Source organism: Xiphias gladius, chromosome 11 (genome assembly GCF_016859285.1).
Source record: "Xiphias gladius isolate SHS-SW01 ecotype Sanya breed wild chromosome 11, ASM1685928v1, whole genome shotgun sequence".
NCBI lineage: Eukaryota > Metazoa > Chordata > Actinopteri > Istiophoriformes > Xiphiidae > Xiphias > Xiphias gladius.
The window spans coordinates 11406538-11423588 of NC_053410.1; the positions used below are offsets into that span (position 1 = coordinate 11406538).

Sequence of the window (17051 nt, forward strand, 5' to 3'; positions counted from 1 at the left end):
TAGTTTTTCTGAATGATATATACAACCCCACGGCTTGTTGGACAGCACTTACTGGTCTTTTGAAGACAACTCCAGATTCCTTGAAGGGTCCGTGGTCCATTAAAGACACTTTTTTCTGACCTATTTTCTAACACATGTTCAGTCAAAGACAACTTGCTAGTCGAAGCATCCTCTAGTTCCTCTTGCACCCAGCAAGCATCGCGCATTTATAACCCTTAACTACACTTAATTTATATATTTTTTTAAACCCTAAAATATCGCGCTCCCGGTCCTCTGCTTGCCTCGTACCACAGTCGTACAAATGAAGTTGACGTTGACACGTCACTTCCGCCGGCCATTTCTGCATCAACGTGCGAAACGAAGTACCTGGATAAATGTCTACATGTAGCTCACAGGATGAATGTTTGTTTTACAGGAGTCTGGCAATGTGTTCAGAGCACTGGTAAGTGTTGCCAAACAACCTTCTGAGTTTTCCCAAAATGCGTAAACAATGCTAGCTCTTTGTAGCCACTAATAAATGCAGACATCTCAAGTGTAGAAACAATTAGCTATCAGGGTTAGTTACACAAGGGACACTTAAGTACGGTCTAGCTACAGAGGGTTGGTAGGCTATAATAATTTTAAATATATACAAAATAGGACATTTGTCCATTGCCAGTTATATTATAAAAGAAATAATTCAAGTATTATTTAGCCTAAGTAGCTATCCATATATAGTTTCCCTAACCAGAGGTGGAAGATGTGCTCACATCTTTTACTTAGGTAAAATTAGCAATACCACAGTGTAACAAGTAAAATTCATCCATTCAGAATTTTACTTGAGTAAAAGTACAAAACTGGCATCAAAATGTACTTAAGGTACCAAAATTAAAAGTACCTATTATGCCAAAATGGCCCATAATGTGTGTTTTATTACTTTATTAAAATAATCTGTGCTTAATGTGTTCATTAATTTAATGTTGCAGCTGGTAAAGGTGGAGTTGATTTTAATTAATACTTGATACCCTGCTGGTCTATGAATTTCCCAACGGGAGAGCGTCTTCTATTACATGATTTTAACCTATATAATAAAAATCTTTTTTTCTGTAAAAAAAATTTTGTATTATTTTTCCCAATCTGCAAAGTAACTAGGAATTAAAGTTATCAAATAAATGTAGCAGAGTAAACAGTACAATAATTGCCTCTTAAATGTAGAGTAGGAGTATGAAGTAGCATAAAATGAAAATACTCAACTAAAGTACAAATTAACTCAAAACTGTACTTAAGTACAGTACTTGAGTAAATGTACTTAGTTACTTTCCACAACTCACTCTAACCAATAATATTGTCATCAGCTTTTTCAAATATCAGCATACCAAAATTTTGCTAGCTATTTAGCCATGTACTAAGCAAGGATAGATAGACAATATCAACATCACAGTGCTGAACACATTTTCATAAAATAATGATTTACCTTTTCAGCAGTCGAAAGGATCCTCAGTCAACCTTCTACATTTCTAACGTTTGGGGAAAGGAAATCTTTCAATACAAATCACCTGGAAAAAAAAGGCCACACGAGGCACCATCTGCTGACCAGTAGAGGTAACTGCCACAACACACTCATCTGACTCCACAGGTCAAATGGCATTAATGAAGTATGGTACTGTAGTAGCAGTCATATCATACATGTGCCAAGGAGAAGATATGTTTAACTATTTAGACTGCAACCACTGCTCTTCATAACTGGAATTTGGTAACAGGTTCAGGTACCTAAACAGAGCCAGTCCACCATCCACTTCTATGTTTGAAAAAGGTGAAAATATCTGTTAAATCAGTGACAAAAATGGAACATGTAAAATGTTTCAGTAAATTGTCCTTAGAGGTGACACTATAGCCATTAAATTAAAATTAAAATTAAATTTCAAGCATAATATTTAAGCAAGAGCACAATCAAAATCATGTAAAAAAAAAAATAAATAATACAAATGGAGAAACAGCAAAATGTGCTAGAGTGTGCTTTAATCTAGCTCAGATTGCCTTTTATTAATTTGGTTGAGATTTAGAAATGTAGCATTAATTTTGGTTAATCTTTTTCTTTTTGACCTTTTCACCCTTGCAGTAGATGACAATGGTGAAAAGGAGAAGCGGAAAGCCCATACAACATCACAGTTTATAGTGTGGTACAGCTTGTTCTATTTGTGTGTAGACGTGTGTTTACATACAGCATATTGAAGGATGAATTGTCCTCCACAACAGGGGGCTGGTGAGGACAAATAAGCACAAAGATAGTAAGCTTGATCAGGGGTTGGTGTTTACTTCGTGTCATTGTGTAGCTGACATAATCCAGGAGCATGTTGGTGGGATAGAGGGAGCTGCGCATTAGCTTGCGCATGAGGAGGAGTGTAGGTCAGACTTGAATTGGATACAATCGATAGCACAGACAGGTGAAGAATGCTAAGGAAGAATTACGGTGTCCGGAGCAGGAGATTTGCCAGAGCTTCATTTGTCACCAATGAGGATTTGCTTTAGAGCGTAGAAAGCATTGCTGTAGATGGTGCTTGGAGATTCAAAGAAGGCAGGAGTATCTCGGCTTTTGATGATGAGAAGAAGGAGAGTGAGTTATTCAAAATGACTGATTTTTTAGGTCATGGATAAGACAAATGAATAAGACCCATATGTTAGGACTATTCATAACAGCTCAGCCTTAAAACCTTTCACCCAGTCGTAACAATATTTTCTGTTACATCTAGAAACAAAAAGATAGTAACGTGATTATCTTAAATCATAAAGACTATATTTGCTGCCCCAAAGAATTAACTTCCATTGGTTGATCCATTTGACATACTGTATTTACTAAATTTCACATAATCTTTGCATTTTGGCTCTTTTTCCCAGTCGGGTCCCCAATCCCCTGGGGTCTTCCTGATCCCCTTCCAGACGAGCCTGTTTGGCTTTTTTGATAAACTAAGAAAATATAAGAGCCTGATACCTATTTTTTTTTTTTTTTTTTTTTTTTTTTAAATCCCCAACACCAATCACAATATTTGCAAAAATGCAGTCACATATATGCATTCTGCATACTGAAACTAGAAAAATTGTAGTGAAATACATCGAACACATTCAAAAGTTACAGTTTAAAGTAAGATTTTTTATTGAGTAAAATTTCAATTGCATATGCAATGGGGAGCAGAAGGAGAAGAGAAAGTGAGAGTGAGATTGCATGAGTCCAATTAAACAGGATTTTCCTGCTGCTTACATCCTTCAGAGTGTAATTTGATTATCTTGCATCCTTATAAATTCAAAAGGGAGGAAGTATTATATGGCCTAATGTGAATGGTGCATTGTGCTCAATCCATAAAGAATGACCCCACATTCAATTAAAAACACTCTACTCATCTCTAGCTATGATTTAAACTTGTTTGTATGGTCTTGATCTCTTTGTCAGACTCAGTGTAATCCTGCCTCCAATCTCTCTCTATGTCTGGGATGAAGTCTGTTCTCTTTAAATTCACCGGCCTCTTTTGAGGCTTATTGAGTTGTAGGTGGGAGAAATTAGAAGTAAATGGAGAAGACCAGCTGGGAAGCAGTGTGAAAGTTGTGGGAAATTCGTGTCAGACGCAGCTTATAAAGTTTTATAAGCTGTGGTGCTACGTGCATCAATTGTGACACTCTAAAGTAGCCTTTAAAAGGAGGAAATGAATCATTGTCTCAGCAGACAGAAAAAGTGGATGTGTGTGCACGTATATGCTGAGAACAGCATTTGTTATAGTAACCAACTGTGTACCATTTGTAACCAACTGTAATTTACATTAATGTGGAGCGAGAAGTGGAAGACTGAAAACTAAATTCATTAAAACAATTAATTCTGTAAGTCACCAATGTTTTTTGAGATATTGCCAAGTCAAATCTTTTTATTGAGTTTTTTTTTTCTTCCCTTCAACTCTTGAGGAATTTTTAGGATTGTAATGGGCATTTTGGCGTTTCATCTCTCTATTACTTGGCGAGTATGTGCTATGAAAATGTAATGTATGACTCCCGCTGCCCAGGCATAGTGATGGACTCCAATAGGGTTGTCATTTTAATTAAACAGTGCATTCAAAAGGCAATCCCTGCAGTTTAGTCTTTTAAGACACACTGGTGTGCCATTAATCAGGGCCAAGTCAAAATATTATACTATATATAAAGTACTGCCTTGCAAATATTTTATGGTAGTAAATATTACGTAATGTTGATTGCTCGGTATTAATACAAACAGCTACTTCTGTTAAAATGTTCCAGCAACAACTAATAATCTATTTGAGTTTTTCACTCTTTCTGAGTGCTTTTGTGGTAGGGGCCACAGATTTGTCCCGTACAGTCTAAACATACGGATACCAATTATCAGCATCGCTGCTCCAACAAAGCCATTTAATTATTAAACAACGTTGCGGAAATAGATTTATCTTGCATAAATTGTCATTGCCAAAAAGTCTCAAACGCAAATGTTTTGTCAGATTTATCATGGGAACTCGATCAGCAGTTTACCATTTGTGGTAAATAATAAATGTTGTAAGGACATGGTTGAACCCAAACATGTACCACAGGAATCTGAAAACACTAGAGTCCCAGACAGCAAGCCATGGGAATCATTCTATTTTTTGCTGTGTTTATGAGAGGTGGTTGGTGGAAATGTTTGCTAAGTTAAAGCAATTATGGATGAGGCATTTATTTTATTTCAGATTCACATACTGGTACTGGTCTAACAGTCTGTTTGTTAAAGAAAGGTTGATATAAAGAAAGGTTATAGTGCTAGGAAAACTGTGCTAAAAAGGAGAAGAGACGGGGAATGTTGATAACGGACCGAGTGTAGGAACACAACACATTGATGAGCTTTTTTGGATATTAACCTCACAGTGCGATTTGCAGCAGCCCCTCATATTTCTATCGCTGCATGATTTTTGTTTGACTCCAGGGGAGGATTTAATGATATCCTGATATGAAGGGCTATAATTCATGATAAACTGCATTCAGTATTGTTGTGCCGCCCATACCTGCTAGGCATAATTTTCTTTCCATATAATTGTCTTGTTCTTGTTATGAGAGAAGGAGATAGTTGGTGGTTTGGGGATAACATACTTTTGAGTACAATTTGCTGTCATGTGCGCTTGCTATTGTTTGTACTGTTGTACAATAATTTTTTTTTAATTCACAATACTGTAACATTTACAATTATATGCTTTTCTAAATCTGTCTTTTATTTAATTCTTATGACAATTACAGATAGAGAGAGGCTTTGTTTCCATATAATATGCATTAATTTTGGCATTTCATTTCTCTAGCAATAAAATTGCTGCCGTGAGCACATATATTAGTTTTCAGTCATAACAAAATTATTGACATTTCAGTGGATTTAAAGTATTTATAAGATATTGCACAACAAACATGAGTAAACATTTTCTTGCACGACACTATTGTCTGTCAATTTGAAAAGTTTATAAATGCAGTTTGCACGTGCTGTGATGTGAGCCTTAGACATTTGCTTTCATATTACCAACATTATTATTTTCACCGTCACAGTTTTCTCTCAGAAGTGTCAGAAGTTTTCTTTGTTTTAAATTATACTGTCGGCGGGTCTTTAAAGACTTAAAGGTCTTTTAAGTTTTAAAGCACGAGTTTCCAAAGCATGACAGGTGATAAATCTGATAGTTGACTGACCTGTTTAAATACAGTCAGAAAACAAACACAGACATGAAGAAAACATATCATCCATGTTGTACCAATTGTACAATGTCAAAGTCTAAACTGACAAGTTGTCACATTGGAATACTAGCTGTAAAACAAACTGTACATAAGATATTTTTGCACAATTTAATCTTGAAAAAAAAACAATTAACTGAAATGGAATTACACACAATGTTAAAACACAAAAGTAAAACATGCTACATTTCACATTTTTCAAATATTCAGTAAATATCAATTATTTAAACTGATGGGAGCCTTAACATAGAGGACCAAAAATGCAGTTTGTGAAGTGCATACATAAAAATCTTATTTATAAGCCTCTTATGTCCATTCTGCAAAGGATCTTTTTAAAAGACCTCCTGAAATCATCATTGAATATAGTGTATATTATGGGATTTAATGAGCTATTGCAGTAACCAAACCAGAAAAACATCTTGAACAATGTCTCTGGGATGCAGCAGGTGTCACACACAGCAGTGAGTGTGTATGTAAAGAAAAAGGGGAACCAGCAGAGAACAAAAACTCCCATGACCACGGCCAAAACAAATGTGAAGCGCCTCTCTCTGTACTGTCTTCCTTTCCTCCCTTTCACTCGCACACAGGGCTGCACCTCTGGCTTTGAAGAGATTTCTCCAGGCCTCACCTGAGCCACTTTGGTTGTTCCGAGACCCCTCTTTTTCTTCAGGGGACATAGGCTGGCTTCATTCCCATCAGAAGAGGAGGGTTCTTCCTCCATGTCAAACCCATTGACCTCTCTACCACCCCCCCCTCCCACATCTCTCCCCTCTCTCTCTTTTCTCTCCAGGGGGTCCAGACCACACTTTGTGTCCTCTAAGTTGCCGTTTTCTCTTTGCCTTTCACCTGGCAGGGCTCTTGTTCTTTTCTTGGCAATCTGGTAGATTCTAACATACACCATAATCATGATGACGCAGGGTGCAAAGAAGGAGGCAGTGCTGGAGAATATAATGTACCATTTTTCCTCATTAATTTTACATTCTGGGCTGTCTTCTTTACCCTCGTCCTTTTTCATTGTGATAAGCGGAGGGAAGGATATGATCGCCGCCAGTACCCAAACTATGAAGACTGTACATTTAATCCTGCGTGGTGTCCTCCTCAAATTGTACGCAATCGCTTGAGTGACGGACCAGTATCTGTCCAGGCTGATGGCACACAGGTGAACGATGGATGAGGTGCAAAAGAGCACATCCAAAGCCAGGTAGATTTCACACCACACTTTACCAAAGTACCAGTAACCCATCAGTTCATTCGCTAAAGAGAAAGGCATCACTAAGGTGGCAACCAGGATGTCTGCACATGCCAGTGAGACCAAAAAAAAGTTCTGAGGTGCTCTCAGGGCTCGGCTTGTGATCACAGCAATTACTACCATGACATTGCCAAAAACAGTTAGCAGGATGAGGATACCCACCAGGATTGTTAGAGGCACAGACGTCTGCACAGTATAAGGATGCCTGCCAGGCAAAGTCTTATTTTCGCTGGTGAAGTTAAGACAACCCATCAGTATGAGCTGTAGTGTCGATGATATTGTCTGAACAGTGCTCTGTTAGGAGGCTCGGAAGCGGTGCTTGCCAGCAGTCTATTAATTTCATCCATTCAAGAACACAGCATCAGAAAATTGAGTCTTTTCATTTTGTTCACTGGAAGATGTTGAAAGAAATCTGTGCTGCTTTCCTCTTTATCAGTGAGAAAATAGACACCAGCAGAGAAAAATTATATTATATTTTTCTGTATATTAAAAGAAAAAAAAATTATGAAAGGAATAAAGGGAACTTTGATTTATTCCCAGTTTCCCACATCAGAGAACTTTAAAAATACATCCGTTCTTTAAAAAATATTTCTTCATCCACCAACCTTTTAGAATAAAAACTTGCAGCTAAGTCCCTTGGAAGACATTTCATAAAACAGACTTACATTGCAGATAGCGCTGGTTCAGGCAGATCTTTTCATCTGGTGTGGCTGAAGTGGAGAGTCTTTTATATGGGCTTGATCTGACGCTGAGGATCTCTGATGTTGGCTCCACTTCAGTGAGAACGAGAATGGGCGGGGTTCATATGCTGCTGGAGATTTAAAAGCAATTTGGTGTTACACGCAGACCTGAAGCCACTGGCTGATTATGACATTATGAATGTTTTTGATTTATAGAATGAATATCTGTAGTCTATTTAAATGGATTAAGAGTATATAGTGTGTAGTTGTATTTCCTGAATAAAATGTTCAGATATATCCTAAAAGAAAAATAGCTTGAAATAATACTCGAATCTGTGGAGAAGATCATAGCCACTTACCGTAGATATCAGTCACTAATAGTGCAAGAGAACAGCAAGAGCAGTACATTTGTAAGAATAAAAATTTCACCCACACAAATGTGTGCTTTCTTGATAACATGGAAGAATAAATTGAAGTGAACATGCTGAGACATTTTCTAAGTTTTCTTTTACTAAACTATGGTCAACTAATATCCAAAAAAAATCAGCAGTGTGACTTTTATTAAAGTTTACCTTATCCTTTGACATACCAATTTTGATTTTGGTAGCTTGTGATCCATGTCACAACATCCCTAGAAGGAAGAAATATTGTTTTTACTGTCTGCTTATGTTCTTCTTTATATAAGGTAGTCACAAGCATGCCAACCAGCATGCATTGCTAATTATCCACTTTAAAATTGTTATTTATTTTAGTTTAGCACACAGCACACATATTTTACTATAATGACTTAATGATATTTATTCATTGGGCTATTAAAAGGGGTTGTTAGACTTAACCATTTTAGTTCAATCTCATGGGTAGTATGTGTGTGTATATATATATGTGTGTGTGTGTGTGTGTGTGTGTGTGTGTGTGTGTGTGTGTGTGTGTGTGTGTGTATATATATATATGTGTGTATATTTATATATATGTGTGTGTATATATATATAATATATATATATGTGTGTGTATATGTTTGTATATGTATATGCATATAGATTAAAAAAAAATGAACCCCCCCCCCAAGCTGTGTCTTCCTCAAGCTCGGGTCCTCTACCGGAGGTCTGGGAGTTTGAGGGTTGTGCGCAGTATCTTAGCTGTTCCTAGGACTGCGCTCTGCTGGACAGAGACCTCAGATGTTGTACCCGGAATCTGCTGGAGCAATTCTCCCACTTTGTGGGTCACAGCCCCCAGTGCTCCAATTACCACTGGCACCACTGTTGCCTTTACTCCCCACATCTTTTCTAGCTCCTCTTTCAGTCCTTGGTATTTTTCGATCTTCTCGTGTTCCTTCTTCTTGATGTTGCTGTCGCTTGGGATCGCTATGTCTATCACTACTGCCTTCTTCTGTTGTTTGTCGATCAACACGATGTCCGGTTGGTTAGCCATCGCCAGTTTGTCAGTCTGGATCTGGAAGTCCCACAGGATCTTAGCTTGGTCATTCTCATCCACCTTAGGAGGTGTCTTCCATTGTGACCTTGGGACCTCAAACCCATACTCAGTGCAGATGTTCCTATACACTATGCCAGCCACTTGGTTATGGCGTTCCGTGTACGCTGTTCCTGCCTGCATCTTACACCCTGCTAATATGTGCTGAACTGTCTCAGCAGCATCTTTGCACAGCCTGCACCTGGGGTACTGTCTGGTGTGGTAGATCCCCGCATCTATTGATCTTGTACTGAGTGCCTGTTCTTGTGCTGCCATGATTAGTGCTTCTGTGCTGTCCTTCAGTCCAGCCTTTTCCGGCCACTGGTAGGATTTCTTGATATCAGCTACTTCTTCTATCTGTCGGTGGTACATGCCGTGTAGGGGCTTGTCCCTCCATGAAGGTTCTTCCTCCTCCTCTGCCTCATCGGGTTTCTGCTGAGGTATTCACTTAGCAGTTCATCTTTGGGGGCCATATGTATATGTATGTGTATGTATATGTATATGTATGTGTGTATATATATATATATATATATATATATATATATATATATATATATATATATATATATATATATATATATGTATATATATATATATATATATATATATATATATATATATATATATATATATATATATATATATACGTATGTATTTGTTTATATGTATATATATACGTATGTATTTGTTTATATGTACATTATGTGTGTGTGTATGTGTATATGCATATATACACATTTTTTAAAATGTATTTATTTTTTTTCTTGTACTGTTATTTTATTGCTATAATCAAGAGTTTCCTGAATGTTTGAGAAACTATGTAGTACTTTGTCTACAAAAGTTGTATTTTACAACCTTTTTCTTTTATGTTTGCAATAGGCCACTTTATTTATGGAAGAATAGCCCATAAAATAGATGAGTCCACCTGAGACAAACACATTTAGGTAGCTGTTTATAAGAAGTATGGTACAGGGTCAACAACATAAAGCTGGTTATTGGGATTTGTGTAGGAAGTGACAACAAATGGATAATTCGTAACTTTAAGTTGACCATAAGTCATATAGTATGGCTGTTGTTGCAGTGTAGTGTTCCATACTTAATAGTTATGTTTTGTTTTTTAATAACAAAAAGCTCAACACTTGTTTGTTCAGAGAATCAGTGTTGATTCTAAGTAAAGGGCAGTCGGTTGATGACATTTGGACTAAATCAAAACTGCATACATTTAGGATGATAAAAAGGGAATATGGTATGGAGAATTATGTTATATATAATTTATATAAAACCAAACATATCCATGTGCCCAGATGAGATCTGCCATTTTACCACATGCTGTTGAAACTGGATAGTATGTTAATTTGGAAGAGCAAAAGTGAATCAGTTCAGTGTGCTATCTGAATGATATAAGCTCCATTTTTCTCTATATTTCCCTTTTTACTGGGAATTGCACAATATTTTGTTTAGTGAGATAAAAAACACATATTGACCTTGTAAATATGGCTGATGCATAAAGAGTGGGTTGGCTCATCATATATGAAACATTTAAATTAGCCAGGCACTTGGGGGAAGGGGAAAAAAGGTCCTTTGTCTGGATAAACTGTAGATATGTATGTCTTTTCTGGGAACAGTTCATTTGGAATTTTTTTCCACATAAATAAGTTATTTGAAAGAATAAAGTACTTATAGTCTAATGCTGTAACTTTCTTTCGCTTTTGCCTTGTAATCCCATTAAGGGATGGGCCAAGGGTTTGGCATGACACAGAAATGAAAATTAAAAACAACAATACGAATAATTTAAATATAACATTATCTTTCAGTATGGGAAGACTGAGGAGACTGTTGCAAGCAGTGTCGCTGGGGGCGCTAACGAGCCGCTTTCTGTGGACTTGATGCGAGCTGCCGTGTTATCGCGAGAAAGTCCTCCATGGGCTATCGTTTGGCTATCTGTATACGGGAGTACGGAGAGCGGACTGTTGTTTTTCTAAGCAGTCGTTGTTTGGCAAATAATTGAGTTGGAAATTTGAATGCTTTCTGTATTTATCAGCCAAGAGCATTTATACGGAGGTAAGATTACACGCAACCTTTTTTTAGGGGGGGAGGGGGTTCCCGTGAGCCACTCGTAGCTAGCACTTACTTAGCCGTCGTACGTTAAATTTACGTCGACGAAAGAGGGCCGAGGGATCTTGCTAACCGTTTTAAGCTAATGTCAATGTTACAACATCTTATAACACATCTCCTGTGGATTTTTAATTGCCAAGTTTTCACTCATTACGCGTTTAATACATATTACACGAGCAGTTAGTGTGATTAGGATATTGCTAATGTAAGATAGCTCACTAACTTAAGATGTTTAGTTTATCGACCATGTGCTAATACAGCTAGCCAACTTTTCCGGAGAACTGTACTTTTTTATCCTCACATAGATGTCGGACGACTTGGTGAAACAGTTAAGCAGCTACAAAGCCCAGCTGCAGCAAGTGGAAGTCGCCTTATCTACCGACCCAGAAAATGAAGACCTCCTAAAGCTCCAGAAAGACTTACAGGTTTGTGTGTCTTTGTGAATGAGGAACTGCAAGAGCATGTAGAGATAATAGAGTTGCAACGATTAGTCAGTTAATCAGTCGATCGACATAACATTAATCGGCAAATATTTTAAAAATAACTTCATTTTTTTAGTCATAAATGTCAGATTTTTACTGATTCTAAGTTCTCAAATATGAGGGTTTAGCGCTTTTCTTTGTCACACATGACAGTAAACTGGATATAATTGGATTTTGGACTATTAGTCAAAAAAGACATTTTAAGATGTCAACTTGGTCCGTGGGAAATTGTTTTTTTGGATTTTTTTTTTCCTGTTTTCTGGTATTTTATGGACATGTTTTTTTAATTTATTGATTCAATTGAATAAAGTTAGTGGTAGATTAATCAATTGTGTAAATCATCTTTAAGAAAGAAAAGCTTTATAAAACACTTGTTAAAACAAAAGTAAGTGCTTCACAAAAAAGCTAGAGTATACAAAACAAATAGAAACAACAACAAAAGGAAAATAATTCACAAAACAACAAATACTAGTTTAAAAAAGGTAGCAAGTATAAGTATTAGATGCAGCAACACTTAAAAAGCACATTTCTCATTGCTGGATTCCCATGGAAGCAAAGAGAGGCTGTAATAATTTAAGTTTTGTAAATAGCTGAATGCCTAAGTATTGATTTTAGCCACTACCGAATAATTTCAAGTTTTGCAACTTTAAAAATTTGAGGGGACTTCAAACCACAAAAATTAAAATACTGTATACATAGAAAGTAGTTATTCAGTTGCCTATTAGAGCGAAATCATTATGACCTTCCTTTTCTTTCACAGATTTTTTAGGTTTCCTGTAAACTTTCACACATGATGAAATTTTAAGATTGAACATCCTCTTTCACAAGCAAATATTATTCCTGCATCTAATTTTAAATTCTCTTCTACAGACTTAATGAGTCAAATTAGTATTATCACAATGTAGTATAAGCATTTTAAAACTTATCTCTCTAAACTGGTAAGCCTGAGGTGAGGTATTTTGTCAGGGATCCCATTGTGCCTTTTTTTTTTTTTTTTTTTTTTTAGGCAAGCTGTAACATGTTTGGCAAATTACTTCACTGAAAATAACACATTCTCCCCTTTTGCCATTGCCATTTTTGTCGGCTAAATTTTTCCTGGGTGAATAATTGCCTTCGCTCTCCATGAACATCTGAATCCCTTTTGATTGTGTTTTTTCCACAGGAAGTAATCGATTTGACAAAAGACCTCCTGACCTCACAGCCCACTGATGGTGCTTCCAGTGCTTATGGCTCAGACACAGTCCCACTGAAGCATGGCTGGAAAGTGGGGGACAGGTGTATGGCTGTGTGGAGTCAGGATGGACAGTGAGTGTCACCAGCCTCTTTTAATGAAAACGCTACATGCAACCGCATGCCTTATAGCACTACAATTAGAGCAGATTTTTATTGATTAGTTACTGTCCATTCATATTAATGGTTTAATGGTTTATTTTAGGTCTGTAAGATTGTACGTCACTTTGCACAAAATATGTTGCTTTGGACAAAAAAATCTGCTAATATGCTACATATAATTGTGGTGAAGTGTAGTTGTTGAGTGCTTGTTTGTTGGTAGATAACTGTTTAACTTAGAATATAAATAAACTGCCCATATAATGTCTCATCTTTTTAGAGATTGTTAGAAAAACCTATGTGGTACAACTTTACACAGCTGAGGCAAGACCTAAAGTAGAGCAGAACTTTGGCTCTTTATTGTGTAATTGACAGCAGAGATTGGCCGGAAGGTGTGTATTTAGTCCCATGGTGTAAATGTTATATAGTAGCCCTGTCCGGCTATGTTATCGGGATGCTCTGGGAATAATGTATGGGAATGATGTGTTTGTTTGGCTTTGAACAAGCAACATTTTTTCCCACAATGCATTTGTCTGAAAAAAGTTAAGATGCAAACAACTTTAATTTTAATTTCATACACGTTTGACCTTAAGGGAAACAAAAGTGATTTTTTTGGAAAATAAATATTCTTAAGGGATATTCGTAGAAAATTCTTTAAGACTATCTTAAGGTCAAATATGCCACAGATACACTTATTAAGTATTATATTAGTGGTAAACTTTAGAGCTTGAGTCTTTTGCTCATACTCACCTGCTTACAGACGTGATTCTTTGGCAGGGTGTATGAGGCTGAGATTGAGGAGATAGACCGAGAGAACGGCACAGCAGCCGTTACCTTCACTGGATACGGGAATGCTGAAGTGATCCCTCTGCAAAACCTCAAAGCAGCAGAGGAAGGGAAACGTTCTGATGAGGATGGGAGTATAAAGCCCAAATCAAGGTGTGAACAAAAAACTCTTGCCTCTCACTCATTTAATATACATATACACAAATCTGTGCTTGAATCATGGTTTTTAACATTTTAATGAAAATATGTAGGTGGTCTTATGTTATACTTGCCTGATTAGAGCCATAATTTGTTACTGGGTAACTTGGTTGGGTTCCCAATCAATCATGGGCAACAGAGCACTCCCAAATTTCTGTTGTACTCTGCCACAGATTTTTTACTAGTTACCATTTTTTGTCTCATGTAGACGTTGGTCTTTAAGATTGTGACCAGTTCCTTTTTAAAATGTATGACTGTAATTCTAGGAAGTAAGCACCAGTGAGTAGTAGTATTCAGTAAACACTCTACTGTCCCATCCTCATGTTTGCATTCATAAGGACAGGGGTGAATTCTGCAGTTTCCCTCTTTCATGTAGATATCAGTGATTTCCCTCTAAGCCTGAATTGATCAAATAAATGGCTTACTGATTTTGGGTTGGTGTCTGTATTTGATATTTAAATACGAAATTGGCAATTCTGAAAACACTTAATTTCTGTTTTCAAACTTTGAGTTGACAATTCGGCAGTGCAGTTGCAGAATCATGCATACACCCACAACACCCAGCTTTATTAGTCCTTGCTGGTTGGACATTACCTCTCCCCCTTAGAACCACAGATAAGCATTTAACATGCAACAGTGCCTCTGGTGACTATTTTTGTTTCTCTGGTTGACTTATTTAAAAATGAGGACCCTGTGTCGTCATTCTACACAGTGATCATTTTAATGCACATACTAACAAGTGAGACATCTTGTGTGTGCATAGATTTCTTAGGCTTCCTCAATGGCCAGAGCTTCAGTAGAGTTTCAGTGAATACATGATAGTTTTCAAGTTATACTATATGTTGGACTTACTGATTATTATTATTATTATTTTTAGTATTTCATATTGGTTAGAACATGTTTGATCGTTATACATCATGGACAGGATTTAAATGTTTCTCCTGTCTGTCTTTTTAGGAAAGAGCAAATAGCAGAGCAGAGAGAGTATAAGAAGAAGAAAGCCCAGAAAAAGGTACAGAGGATGAAGGAGTTGGAGCAAGAGAGAGAGGAACAAAAGTCAAAGTGGCAACAGTTCAACAACAAAGCCTACTCAAAGAACAAGAAAGGACAGGTAAGTTTCCTTTTTTTAGAGGTCTGAATTTATTTGAAAGTTGACAGTGGCTGTGTTAGTCCTTAAAAGACTTAAATCTTTGAAGTTGAGTTCACAGTGGGGACTGTGGAGACATGGTAGCTACTACAAAGATGATCGGCAAACAGCATTTTTGGGTTATTTAATCAATGCTCGTGGTATGCAATGGCCTTGCCACAATTTAAAAGGCCACTGACTATGTCATGAGGAAGTTTTGGTGTATGGTAACCATTTCCCCAACAGGAATCATAAAAGTTTTACTTTAAACAATTATGTCATTGGGAGACACAACTGGACCGATAGCCTGTACAGCCGGGATTTAAGCTACTCATGGCATCACTCTCTATCATCAAAACCGAGCACATTTGTTTTTGTTTTTAAACCGCCAAACTAAAATGTGATTCACACAGTCGCATGAAACTTTCAATGACATCGAATTTGATTCATGTCATCCATCGCTGTCACACTGCATGGTAAACTTGAAACTTGTTTATGTGTAATCATTAATAATGGATTTTCTCTTTTTTGTAGGTAAAGAGGAGCATATTTGCATCTCCAGAAAGTGTAAATGGAAAGGTGGGCGTGGGAACATGTGGTATTGCAGACAAGCCTATGACCCAGTACCATGACACATCAAAATACAATGTCAGACACCTAATGCCCCAATGACCTAATATATTCTGTACATAAAAATCCGCTGTATACTAGCTGGATCAGTGCTTTCCGTTGTGTTTATACATGATTTAAGTTTCTCGAGTAAAGAAAGCTTTGAAAGGAATTGCTTACGCACCATTGTTTGAAATATTGATGTAGTTTTCTTATATTATGTAGGTACAGCAAAAGTGTAGAAAAAACATTTTTCTGCACCGGAACAAGGTCACTCGTTATGTAAGAACAGGAATCGGTGTTTTAGAAAAGCTGAAAATTTTGCCGATTTTGCCCATCTTCCACTGATGCCAAACACCTGTATAAATATACACCTGTAGGTTTGGTGTGTAAATTTGAGGCTGGATTTTAAACACTGACCAGTTATTTGTGTGTCTGAACATTAATAATGGTGTTGATTTGAGATGGCTGAATTTCCCTTTCAATTTCTGTATATAAACAGTGAAATAAACGTTGTTTTGTTTTCAGTTTTTTAAAGAATTGCCTCCACCTCATTTGGACTGTTTTTACATTACCTTTTTACCATTTTACCATTACCATTGTGATTGTGTCAGGTCCTGTAGGTGGCAGTGAAGGCTTATACCATTATTAATAAATCCATGTCATAAGCAGCACGCTGCATCTTTCAGCTGGAACCCACTGTCCCATTAAAGTTACCTGAGTTTTTTGTTTGAGATGTTAGATATTTTGCAGGATGTTTGATGGACTATGTTAACTGCAGACCTGATTGATACTTGTTTTCTTTGAACAAAATTAAGGCTTGGAAACAACTACCTTGTGTCAGTCTAATGCAAGACACCCAAGCTAATTATATGAATATTAATGGTAGGCTTACCAAAAAAAGACAACATTAGTTTATTTCTGGGTAGTAGAGGTTTATTAAGATTCCAGGGACAGTTATCAGGAACTGTAGCAAAGTATTAGCAGGGGACCAGCAGCACATGTTTTGCAAAAAAGTCACCTTGGATGGCTGATTAAGCACAAGAGGAAACATTGTGGGATGTGCTTCAACGTACTTCTTTAACAAAAGTCTTTTTCATAGTGCATTTTATAGTTTCCCAAACAGGTTGGGTCGGGGGGGGGACCTGTAACAAGGAACTTTGTGCAAGAGTCATACCCATGTTAAGACACAATTTGGTGGTGATCTACTTAGGACTTGGACCAGAAAAATGCAGATACATGGTCATATTGAAATGGTGATGATCATATTGTCTTATTTGGTTTCATGGATTCTA

The 17051-nt window shown here is 36.9% G+C and overlaps 2 protein-coding genes across 3 annotated transcripts; one reads left to right on the forward strand and one right to left on the reverse strand.

The window, feature by feature from the left end:
* Positions 1-316: 316 nt before the first annotated feature.
* smndc1 (survival motor neuron domain containing 1) lies at positions 317-16296 on the forward strand. 2 transcript variants are annotated; one of them, XM_040140052.1, is made up of 7 exons: positions 317-442; positions 1462-1581; positions 11532-11651; positions 12871-13013; positions 13815-13976; positions 14979-15132; positions 15682-16296. In XM_040140052.1, the coding sequence occupies exons 3-7, from the start codon at positions 11532-11534 to the stop codon at positions 15817-15819; spliced, it is 717 nt and encodes a 238-aa protein (XP_039995986.1). In that variant the 5' UTR covers positions 317-442; positions 1462-1581; the 3' UTR covers positions 15820-16296. The 2 variants fall into 2 exon arrangements, with proteins under 2 accessions (XP_039995986.1, XP_039995985.1); XM_040140051.1 differs by lacking the exons at positions 317-442; positions 1462-1581 and adding an exon at positions 11008-11172.
* Positions 6011-7216, reverse strand: LOC120796888 (alpha-2A adrenergic receptor-like). Its single transcript, XM_040140050.1, has one exon. It carries the CDS (start codon positions 7214-7216, stop codon positions 6011-6013), a length of 1206 nt encoding a protein of 401 aa, XP_039995984.1.
* Positions 16297-17051: the final 755 nt, after the last annotated feature.

Coding starts and splice junctions, on each gene's coding strand:
- LOC120796888 (XM_040140050.1), bottom strand. CDS start 7,216: ATGGGTTGTCTTAACTTCACCAGCGAAAATAAGACTTTGCCTGGCAGG.
- smndc1 (XM_040140052.1), top strand. CDS start 11,532: ATGTCGGACGACTTGGTGAAACAGTTAAGCAGCTACAAAGCCCAGCTG. Junction 13,014..13,814: donor GTGTGGAGTCAGGATGGACA/GTGAGTGTCACC, acceptor ATTCTTTGGCAG/GGTGTATGAGGCTGAGATTG. Junction 13,977..14,978: donor AGTATAAAGCCCAAATCAAG/GTGTGAACAAAA, acceptor CTGTCTTTTTAG/GAAAGAGCAAATAGCAGAGC.